Raw genomic sequence first — 12,108 nt, 5'->3', positions numbered from 1 at the left:
TATTCCACAGTGCTTTATACAAAGTGGGGAGTTCAATAATAATCTTAGAAGCATTATCTTTTTCTACTGAAAACTTGTGGATCAAACATAAAGAAAATACCTTGGCAGAACTTAATTGCATTTATACTTGTATAGGCAGATGCCTAAATGATGCAGATTGGGCAAAAGCCTTGCTTCCCTGATTCCCTAGAACACTTTCCCCTCTGAACTCCCACTTATTACTTGTTTGGAGATTTCTTCCTCTAAAACCACTCACATCTTTGCTTTAGATGTCACTGATTCTAAGAAGGCACTGTTAAATATTCATCTGTCACCTGAAATGTGTTTCAGGGAAGTTGCTCTTTTTCTGTGAGTAAGGTTAATTTATCAGATCTGATGGTTATCTCTTAAAAAACCACAGAGAGCTGAGCTATCACTGAACAGACACTGTCCGAGTATTTCAGTAGTAATAAAATTTAAACTCTGGCTATCCAGTAATCAGGGCTTCCCTGGTGGCTCACTCAGTAAAGAATCTGCATGCAGGAGTACTGTTTGCAATGCAGAAGACCGGAGTTTGATCCCTGGGTCGGGAAGATCCCCCGGAGAAGGAAATGGCAACCCACTCCAGTATTTTTGCCTGGGAAATCTCATGGAGGGAGGAGCTTGGTGGGCTATAGCGCACGGGGTCACCAGAGTTGGACATGACTTAGTGACTAAACCACCATCCAATAACCATGGTTAACTTTGAGTGTGGAAGTCCTAAACTTATATCCCTTATTTCGTTTTCTTGAAGCCACTCCCATTTGCAGCTATCTATAATCAGTTAGGGCTTCCCTCCTGGCTCAGATAGTAAAGAATCCACCTGCAATATGGGAGACCTGGGTTCAATCCCTGGGTTGGGAAGATCCTCTGGAGGAGGGCATGACAACCCACTCCAATATTCTTGCCTGGCGAATCCCCATGGCTACAGTCTATGGGGTCACAAAGAGTTGGACACGACTGAGCGACTTAAGCACAGTACATAATCAGTTAATGTTCAAAAAGAAAAGAAAAATTAGATTCCATTTTATTTCTACTGGCCTGCTCAGCACAAGAGGCACTCAATAAAATTTTTGCTGAATGAATTTTTAAAAATCAAGTTTTACTTTTGCTTAAAAACAAATGCAATCAATGAAAAGTTAAAATCCCAAAATCTTATAAGATAGTCTAAATCTGCATAATAATGGGAAAAGTTGATACAGTCTTACCTCAAACTAGCTATGGTTCACGTGTCAACTGAGTAGTTTCAATTAGCATATTCCTGATACACTCTTTCTAACCTGTACAAACCTATACTGTCAAAGGCAAGTTAAGCCTTGCAAACATAAAGTTAAGTTTTCACATTTACGTCACATGATAAGCTATGTTCGGTGTCAGAGAGCCAAGACAATCTTGAATTCCAGGAACCATTAAAGAAAACTAATGTCTACAGAGATTTCCGCTCTGCAAACAATGTTTTCTCCTGTTTTGGATGATGCCATCTCAGGTCACATTTACTAACTCTTTAATTCCTTTACCAAAAAGACCAAAAAAATCAGTTGACTTTTCTTGGGACTGTTTCTAGCATTAGCATATTATAATATGCTTTATAACATAAGCTAGCATAAGCATAGTATAACAGATATGCTCAAAGAACTCCCCATGAAAAGCAGTCTTTGTAACTCTTCTTGGTAGAAGGAAGGAGAAATGGAATCTAATAGGCTCAGTGCCCTCTCACTTTTCCTGTTTTAGTATGTTTTGTGGTAAAGCACACTCAAAGTGACATTCTCTCCTCTGCTGAAAACTAATAAGGTGGACACGTTTATTTTGTCCTTATATAAGTAAGTTATCTTCTGAGCTAAATTTTTGAAAACAAAATTCTAACATTTCAGAAACTAACATTCAAAACACTTGGCAAGCATAAAGGCTTCCAGGTGTTTGATTACGGTTAAAGCCCCTGATTTAGACCAACAACAGATATTTTATAATTACACTGTTGTAAAATAAAAAGACCTATTGATTTGTTAAAGAACAAGAACAAAGTAACACATTATGAAAACAGAAGGGAGCCTGGAATCCACCATATCAAGACCACTTGCTCGTTCTTGAAAGAATATAAATGTGGCTAGAGGAAGGGCTTTTTTCCCCCCTCCTGCTCTTAAACCAAGCCTGAAATAAATGGGCAGCTCCAATCCCCTTTGATCTTGTTAAATGTGTGTTTCCAGCGTACATGGGCGTTGTTGAGGCTGACGACGTTTTCCCACAGGGCCGGTGAGCAAGGAGAGAGTCTGGCAACTGCAACCTGAGAATGTCAGTGTTCTTGTGCGGAAATGGAAGGAGCTGAGCTGACACGCTGGGGACACACACACACAGTCACGCTCAGAGCATCTGCACAGAGGTGCTATCTGGTGGCCTTGAACCAGTTCTCTGATTCTGAGAAACAGTGTCACTCATGTTTTTAACTGTAAAATGATCCTGGGGGCGAATACGGGTGGAGGAGGGTTGCCCCCACACGCCTTAGAGTCCATCTGGGAGAAGAGGCTGGAGAGGAGGGATGTGTGGGGACACAGAGGCCCAGAACCGCCGGCCTGTGTGACCCACTCCCGGGGGCTGCTGCCCAGGGCTTCCCCGCTCTCCCGAACGCCGGGCAGTGAGGTCCACGTGTGGAAACTGCGTGTCAGCTCTGCCCACGTGGGCAGCCCGGTGTCCTCGGGACCGTCGGCCGGAGGGCGGCCCCAACCCGGTCCCCCCCCGGGCGGCGGGGCGGCCGGACCTTACCTGGTTCCGGCGGTACCACGCGCCCGACAGGGAGCCATTGCCGGCGCCCTGCGCCCCATACGTGAAGTTCCGAGCCAGCTCGTCCAGGACGGCCGAGGCGGCGGCCCCGGGCTCCCCCGGCGCCGGCGCCGCCATGAGCACTCGCTGCCCGCTCGCCGGGGCTCTGGCTCCGGCCGCCTCCCGGCCCAGCCGCACCCGCCAGGCGCCGCGGAGGAGGCGCGCCCTGCGGAGGCCGCGCCCGGGCCGCGCCGGAGCCACTTCCTGCTCGGTGTCCGGGCAAAGCGGGCGCGCCCGGGCCACCTGGTTCCCGCCCCCGCGCGGTGCCAGGTGCCCCAGGGGCCTTCCCGCGCTGCGGCCTCCCGGGCCGGGCCCCTCTGCGCGCGGGGTCGGGATGCGCTCAAGGCCAAAACGCTTCCAAGCCCAGGAGCGCCGAGTCAACACTTTAAAGTGAACAGGAGTGAAAGGAGACATTCAATTCGGTACAGTCACTCAGTCGTGTCCGACTCTTTGCGACCCCATGGACCGCAGCAGCCAGGCCTCCCTGTCCATCACCAACTCCCAGAGTTTATTCAGACTCATGTCCATTGAGTCGGTGATGCCATCCAGCCATCTCATCCTCTGTCGTCCCCTTCTCTTCCTGCCTTCCTGCCTTCCTGCCTCTTTCCTAGCATCTGGGTCTTTTCCAGTGAGTCAGTTCTTCGCATCAGGTGGTCAAAGTATTGGAGTTTCAGCTTCAGCATCAATCCTTCCAGTGAATATTCAGGACTGATTTCCGTTAGGATTGACTGGTTGATCTCCTTGCTGTCCAAGGGACTCTCAAGAATCTTCTCCAACACCACAGTTCAAAAACATCAATTCTTTGGCGCTCAGCTTTCTTTATAGTCCAACTTTCACATCCATTCATGACTACTGGAAAAACCATAGCTTTGACTAGACAGACCTTTGTTGGTGAACCCAAAGCAGCCACCTTCTTCAGTAGCTGGCAATCCAGCTGTCTATCTCAGATGCAGTGTTTCTCACTTATGTTTTTAAAACTGTTTACATATGGAAAATTCAGGAGTTCCCAGCAAATGTTGTAAGCAACAGGAGAATAAAGATTGGAGAGATTACATCTCAGGGCCAACACTTGACTGAACCTTATCAAACTTCCTAGAAGGAAAGAAGGATTCTGCAGTGGTAGCTGGAAGACTCTGGTACATATCTGGGACTGGATGGGCTTCCCTCCGATGGAACCAGAAGAACTTGCTGGAAAGTTGCCAACCATTGCGTGTAACAGTTTAGGTTGGGAGATAATTCGTAATGGGCTTAAGGAACTCTAACCAGATGTTCTGGTTTTATCTGTATTCAAATAATACTGAGTTACTACATGTGATGTTAGGTCCCTCTGGCCTTGGGAACTCTATGATTCTCTATTGTTGCCCTGGAACTTGCGACTCTTTCATTGGCACAATGCTGAGTCTTCTTATATAAGGTGCTTTGACTGCCCTGACTTCATCAAAGATAGACCTATAAGAAGAGAGAATCGCTGCTTAGCAGGGAACTAGGAGAAGGTTTTCAGTGTTCCTTAGGGAAATGTGCAAATGAGAGAATAAAATGAGAAAAAAAATAATTTCAGATAGAAGAAGAACGGGACATCTCTGAAGTTGTCGTTTCCTGCTTCAGCGCTCAAAATATTCAGTGAACAGTTAATATGGTAGCTAACTATTTCCAATTTCGAGGCTCATTTATTTCCATTAAGTATCTGAAGAGAACAGTGTCTATTTTTAATATTTCCTATAACGTTATATTACTTTGTGCCGGGACTTTATTAATGTTCCTTTCGGTTGAGATGGTTTGGGGTACGAGTAACAGAATATCCAAGTAAAAGTGGCTTAAGCAATGACCATCTGTTATCTCCAGCGGGAGGGTGGCTCTGTGCGGTTCTATCACGTTGTCACCTCCATCTTTCTGCTCTGCCATCCCTGAGGTCTTGGCCTTGTGCTATTCGTGGTGGCAGCTCCAGACACTGCATGCAAACATGATCACATTTAGAAAAGAAGTGGGGCTTTTCTCCTTAGGCATCTTTTCGATAGACAGGAAAGCTTTTCCAGAATCCCCCCAGCTGCCTCCCCCTCTCCGATTCCATTAGCTAGGACTGGATCACATGGCAGGGAGGCTGGGAAAGTGACTGGTAGGCATTTCCAGCCTTGGGAGTGGAGGTGAGCCCTGCTGGTGAGGAAGGAGTGGGATGGGGTGGGAGGGCATCACTGGCAGAGCTTGGCACAACCATTCTATAGTGTATTCTATCAGCCAGATTGCAACAACTCATAGGGTCTGTAATGCGCAAACTAATAAATGGATCGTGTTACTTTCCTAACCTGCCCACTGCTACAATAAAGTTCACACTTCTTCAGTCTATCAGTAGGAGACCCTTTATGATCTGGCCCCCATTCTCTGCTACATTCAGCTCATTTTATTTTTGAAATAAAAAAATCATTTTCAGTTTCTTGGCATTTTTTTTTAAACCTTTACTTTTGGAGGATGATGGCACTTGGTGCAGAATAGGTATGATGTATATAGCCCGTGATGTGCTCTGCTCTAGAAGCCAAGATGTCCCTGCAGTTGCTGTGACTGTCCTAGCGTGTGGGGGTGGTTGAAACAAAGGATTCGTGACCAGCGCTCCTTCCCACACAGTTCACAAGGAGGCAGCAGGAATGCCGTGCGAGCTATTTTGGTCCCAGGAGTGTAGGCAGCGCCGGAGGCTGTTCCGGGCATTGTGATGGCCTGTGCCTCCTGCAGGGTTTCTTCGGGGGCTGTTCTGTTCACTTTACAAGATGCCAAAAGCCTTTGATCAACCTCCTGTCCTCAGCGCTGGAACAGTGGAGGTCTGCCTTCCTCAGTTAATTCAAAGGATTCCACTCTGGAGCCACATCATTTGAAGCTGGACTTCACTGTGAACTTAGCGAGCAGGGTTGCATTTTGCCCACCTTGCCTAGGATCACTTGCTTATAGCCTCTACAAAATAGTTCTGTTTTTTTAATTCCCCTTTAGCATGAGTCAGTCAATGATAGTTTCACTAATGATGAATGTCTAAGGGGATGAGGTAGATATTAGGGTAAAGATTAATTCAGGTATCTTACATCATATACAAATGCCAGCCTCAGAGTAAATAATGAGAAAGGTAAATCTCTTAATTCTTTTGGACTCACCAGATGATCTCTACAGCTGACAGTATGAACAGTTTTTAAAATGCAAATGCTACAGGCAGATGGTCAGGTTCACATTCTTATTCCACCGCTGTGTTTACTGTGTGACAGTGATCACGTTGCTTAATTTCTCTGTGTCTTACATTCATCATCCATGAAAGGGAGTTAAGAGTACTGAAACATAGTAGTCAGTATGGAACTTCCCTGCTGGTCCAATGGTTAAGCCCTCAAGGCAAGGGGCCAGGTTCAACCCCTGGTCAGGCAACTAGGTCCTGCATGCCACAACTAAGACCCAACAGAGCCAAATAAATAAATATATGCCACTCTTGAGCATCTATCCAGTGAAAAGCATGGGCTGAAGGGACACGTGCACCCCAGTGTTCATTGCAGCGCTGTTTACAATAGCCAAGACAAGGAAGCAACCTAAATGTCCATTGACAGAAGAATGGATAAGACTTAGAGAACTAACTTATGGTTACTGAGGGAAGGCGGAGGGAAGGGATGGTTAGGGAGTTTGGGATGGACATGTACACACTACTATGTTTAAAATAGACAGCCAACAAGGACCTACTGTATAGCATATAGACTTCTGCTCGATGTTATGTGGCAGCCTGGATGGGAGGGGAGTTTGGGGGAGAAGGGATACATGTGTATGTATGACTGTGTGGCTTTTCTGTGCACTTGAAACTATCACAACATTGTTAACCAGCTATACTCCAATATAAAATAAAAAGTCTAAATGAAAAACAAACACAGTAAAATCAAACCCCCAAGAAATCTTATAAAAAAGAAAGAAAGGACTCAGTAAGTGCTGGTGTTTACTATTACCTTGATGGTGGTTTGATCACTAAGTCGTGTCTGACTCTTGGTGAGTCCATGGACTGTAACCTACAGGGCTCCTCTGTCCATGGGAGTCTCCAGGCAAGAATACTGGAGTGGGTTGCCATTTCCTTCTTCAGGGATCTTCCCGACCCAGGAATCGAACCGAGGTCTCCTGCATTGCAGGTAGATTCTTTACTGACTGAGCTACAAGGGAAGCCCTACTATTACCTTGGGTACTACTATTACCTTAGGATGGCGAAGTATTCCTTAAACAAAGAGAAAAAAATGCAAACGACAGAGGAAAAAATTGATGCATACCATTAAGATAAAATTAAGAACTTTTATACATCAATAGACCATAAAGTATAAAAAGATAAGTCACAAACTAAGAACGTTTACTTGTTGCACATGTGATTGACAGATGATTCATATCCAGAAAATATAAATAACAGGTAAATAACAAAAAAACGTCAGGCAGCCTCATGGAAAAACAGGCAAAAAATATAAATAGGCATTTTTCGTGAGAAAATACAAATGACTCATAAACATATAAAATGCTTCCATCTCATCAATAATCAGGAAAGGGCAAGTTAAAATCCCAATAAGAACCATTTTATACCTGCTGGTTTGGCAAAAAAAAAAAAAATTTTTTAATTTACAAATTGTCTTGGTACATTTGGGAACACTACTGATTGTGTAGCTTATAAACAACAGAAATTTATTGCTCTTAGTTTTGGAGACTGGAAGTCCAAGGTCAAGTAGCCAGCAAGGTCATATTCAGGGAAGCCCTCTTGCTGGTTCATGGCCAGCACCTTTTTGCTGTGCCCTCATATGGTGAATTGAAAGAGGCTAGGGATCCCTCTGGAGCCTTTTTATCAGGCATTAATCCCATTCATGAGGGTTCCTCTCCTAAAGCCTCACCTACTAATACTAGCCCCTTTTGAGGGGGTTGGATTTTAAATAAGAATTCTGGAAGGACACAAGCATTTAGACCAAATACTGGTGAAGATACGGAGCATCAGAAACTACTATTCATTGCTGATGCTATAGATACTGGAAATTGGACATTGTTTGGTAAAGACGAAGGTGCACGTATAAATTTCACTCTTATAAATATACCCCCGAGAAACTTCTGTGTGTGGATAGCAGAAATGTACAAGGATAACAGGACACTTTGTAATAACAAACCAGCAAACAAACCTGGAAGCAGCTCAAGTGTCTATCAACAGAATTAGTGGGCAAATGAACTTTGATACATTTATATGATGAAATACAATACATTGAGTACATCCATATGTGGGAAAATTTGAAGAAAAGCAAGGGAATGAAAAAATTTGGATAGTGGTTCAAAGGTATTGGCAATGTTCTATTTCTTAAACTGGGCACGGGCATTCATTTTATTATTAAAGATATACATTTATGTGTAATATGACACAACTTTCTATGTATGTTTTTATGTTTCTATGTATATTTTATAAATAATTCAGGAAAGCACACAGTTTTGTGGTCAAAGTTTCCAAAAGTTCAGGGTCCTTAGACCTGGATTTAAGTTCAGTCTTCTGCTCTTCATCAGTTACACGGTTTTGGACAAATTCTCTGGGATTCAGTTTCTTCATTCATAAAGCAAAAATAATAACATTTCTCTCAAAGACTGTTGCAAAAATTCAGTGGTAGGTAATGCTGGTGAAAAACATCTTTTAGTTCAGTTCAGTTCGCCAAACACTTTGTGCAGGAGCCAAGGACACAAGGATGAATGAAGCGTGGGCCCTGTCCCTGGGGCTTGCACTGTAGTGAGCAGATAGGCAGGGAAGCTGGTAAACTTGAATTAACCTCTGCCTGGAGCTAGGAAAGAGCAAAGAAGATGCACTCAGTTCAGCTCGGAAAGGCAGGTGCAAGCCTGAGATGGCTTCCTAGAGGGGGATGATGTCTGTTGGAATCCCGAAGGACGAGTTAGCCAAATGAATGAGAGAGGTGGGGGTGAGCAGGGCAGGAACAGCATAAGCAAAGGCCAGAAGCAAGAAACAGCATAGTTTGTACGTTTTCACGTTAGTCTCAGGTTGGGTGAGATGTACCCTAAAGTAAGGATAGAGAGACTGGCAGGGCCAGGAGATTCAGAATTTCACACGTTGGTTTATTAAAGTTGGACTTGATTCTTAATGGAAGCCATGGAGTAACTTTAGATAAGAAGCTGCAGGACAAGATTGGTGCTGTAAAAGATCCTCTGCTGGAAGGACAGGTGGAAAACGCCAGAGATAAAGAGATAAGTGAGAAGACTGCAATGGCTCAAGTGAGGATATATAGAAAGACTGGAGAGAAGCAGAGAGTTTAAGAAAAGTTTAGACATAAAAACCAGAGCAAACTGTTTATGGGGCAGAGGAGGAAGGCAGAGAGAAGAGCCTAGCTTGGGTGCTGGGTTCCAAGCCAGCACCATTGCTGATGCAAATTGGAAGGAAGAGCTGATTTAGGGGGAAAAGGGATGAGTTTGGTTTAAGTCAGAAACTTACTGAATTTGAGGTGCTTTGTGGGGCATCTGTGCAGAAAAGGGTGTACAGAGTTATCCCAAGATGCAAGGTGAGGTCAGGGCCAGGGAGATAGATTTGGGACTCACCAGCTTGCAGGTGAATGAGACTGACCAGGCGAGCACATGGCCTCCCCTTTTTAGGGTAGGGCTCAGCGCTGTTTGTCTGTAAAGGGCCAGGTAGTAACTGTTTCAGGTTTTGTGGACTCTGTGGCCACTATCATAACTATTTACTTCTGATATTATAGTGTGAAAGCAGCCACAGACAATACATAAGTGAGGGCATGGGGATGTGTTGCAATAAAGCTATTCACAAAAACAGTTGGCTGGCCAGATTTGGCCCATGAACAGTAGTTTGCTGATCCTTATTCTAGAGACAGAAGAGCTGAGTACAGAACACAAGGCCCAGAAGGACCACTTGAGAGGGAAGGGACTATATTTTCCAGGCCTCTTGGCATGTGAATGATAGAATACCAATTCAAATGGAAATTCAATAGCTCATAACTAATATCTGGGAAGCGGGGGATGGAGTCACACCACTGGGTCGAGGAACTTGATTTTTTGGGTGTATATTTCATCCTCAAATCTGCTTCACATGAGGGGGGCAGGGCCACAGCAGCTCCCAGTGTCCATCTTTAGAGCCTGGGCTCAGAAAGGTAAAGGGAATGCCGCAGATTGACTATTGTTCCCAGTTCTTCATGCCCCTACACGCAGGGATATTTTTATGACACACCTGCAATTCTTCCCACAAGAGGTATCTTCCCAGTGATTGTGGATGTGGCCACATGACTTGCTTAGGGAGTGTGGACAGAGTCACAGTGTGACTGTTCTGGCCAAGGCTTGAAGAAACGTCAAATGTTTCTGCTTGCTTGGTGCCCTGTCCTGAGAAGAGTGTGTCCCAAGTAGCCACCGGTCCAGAGAGAATAAAGAAACCTGTGAAACATACCCAAAAGCAGCCTTTGCCACATCTGACTGTGGACTATTGGCAAGAAAACAAATAATGGGTGTCACAGGCCACTGAGATTTTGAGAGTGTTTGTTATGTAACAAAAGTGATTGGTTGAAGGTATTCCCTGCTGCTGCGGCTGCTGCTGCTGCTGCTAAGTTGCTTCAGTTGTGTCCAACTCTGTGCGACCCCATAGATGGCAGCCTACCAGGCTCCCCCATCCCTGGGATTCTCCAGGCAAGAATACTGGAGTGGGTCGCCATTTCCTCCTCCAACGCATGAAAGTGAAAAGTGAAAGTGAAGTTGCTCAGTCATGTCGGACTCTTAGCGACCCCATGGACTGCAGCCTACCAGGCTCCTCCATCCATGGGATTTTCCAGGTAAGAGTACTGGAGTCGGGTGCCATTACCTTCTCCAGAAGGTATTTCCAACCAGCTTCATTAGCAAATCCTGGCAAAAAACTCTGATTGGCCTGATTTGGGACACGTGACCCATCTCTGAACCAATCAGTGAGGACAGAGAGATTTGGTATTATGATTGGCCCACCTAGGTCACATGCCCATTCTTCAGGGAAGTGGGGCACTTACCAAGCTGAGGCGCAGGGATACTGAACAGAGGAGACCATGCTGAGGAGAACCAGCATAGAGTGGTGCCATGGAAACTCGGGCAGGAGAGAATAATAAAAACAGGGGTATGTGAATAATTCCATCAACAGCAAAGAGAACACCAAGACAACAAACAAAATGTGTTTCTTGGTTTTGGCAACGTGCACTTGTGCGTCCTCCGTTGCTCAGTCATGTTCAGCTCTTTGTGACCTCATGGACTGTAACCCACCAGGCTCCTCTGTCCATGGGATTCTCCAGGCAAGAATACTGGAGTGGGGTGCCATTTCCTCCTCCAAGGGAATCTTCCTGACCCAGGGATTGAACCTACATCTCCTGTGTCTCCTGCAGTGGCTAGCGGAGTCTTTGGTTTTGGCAATAACAACCAATAAAAGTCATTGGTGATCTTTGCTTGAGCAGTTTCAATTGAGTATCAGATGACAGCCGGATTATAGCTCACAATAATGTTTCCGTCAACTCCAATCCACTATAGGAATGCTAGTTGTAACCAAAAAGGACCTTCGATAGGAGCAGATTAGGAGTCTGTTAAGGGAGAGCTAGGAGTTTTATTTAATTGTGCATCACTTGGAAGCCACAGGAGGCTTAGGACAGGGATCATCCACACTCTACAAGACACGATTCTCAAGGTGTGAGAGGTATCTCGAGGGTGGAACCAGGCGGAAAGGTGGAGGCCCCGTCCCGGCTTGACCCTCAGGGCCTGTGGGCAGAACCAGACGTGAAGACAGGATCCAAGCAATAGGAAATTTAAAACAGCAGAGTTTAGTGAGAGATCAGGAGGAGGTGGTAGAGGCCAAGGGAGGGGAGGGCTGATAAGAGTCTCTGGTCCCAGGCCTGGAGAAACAGGAACACAGCCAGCCTTGTAACACAAGTATCCAACTGATGGAATGTTCATCCAGTGCCCACCCCTTCGGAGGAGTCTGACTTTATCTTGACTTCTTTTAAGACCTCTTTCCCAGCCCCACCGCATGCCCCGTCCTCCATATGCTCCCTGTCCCTCCTGCTTTCACTGATGTCGGACTCTGTACAACTTCCCAAGGCTGTGTCCCCTCAGGCCTGGTCCCCGGCATCTCTCCCTCTGTCTCATCGTAAATGGTAGCATCCCAGGTCCCATTCCTTTGCTCTCTACTTTCATCTGGGGATGAATCCACGCGAAGATATTAAAGTAACAGCTCTTCTTATTTTTTGCTTATTTGCTTTCTTAAATAGAGTCCTGGTAATGTGATGTCTTCATCCAAAAGAG

The 12,108-nt window shown here is 45.4% G+C and overlaps 1 protein-coding gene across 2 annotated transcripts in view; it reads right to left on the bottom strand.

Annotated features, from left to right (window-relative positions):
* The window catches only part of NIPAL2 (NIPA like domain containing 2), a 91,194-nt gene extending 88,199 nt beyond the window's left edge, over positions 1–2,995 (bottom strand). Inside the window, exon 1 of one of the 2 annotated variants that reach the window (XM_027561463.1) lies at positions 2,776–2,995. In XM_027561463.1, coding sequence (XP_027417264.1) covers positions 2,776–2,910 — 135 coding nt within the window. In that variant the 5' untranslated portion in view covers positions 2,911–2,995. The remainder of the gene's footprint in view (positions 1–2,775) is intronic. The other variant, XM_027561464.1, reaches the window with a different exon arrangement.
* Positions 2,996–12,108: the final 9,113 nt, after the last annotated feature.

Source organism: Bos indicus x Bos taurus, chromosome 14 (genome assembly GCF_003369695.1).
Source record: "Bos indicus x Bos taurus breed Angus x Brahman F1 hybrid chromosome 14, Bos_hybrid_MaternalHap_v2.0, whole genome shotgun sequence".
NCBI classification, from domain to species: Eukaryota; Metazoa; Chordata; class Mammalia; order Artiodactyla; family Bovidae; genus Bos; species Bos indicus x Bos taurus.
This window is presented reverse-complemented; position numbering and strand designations above follow the sequence as displayed.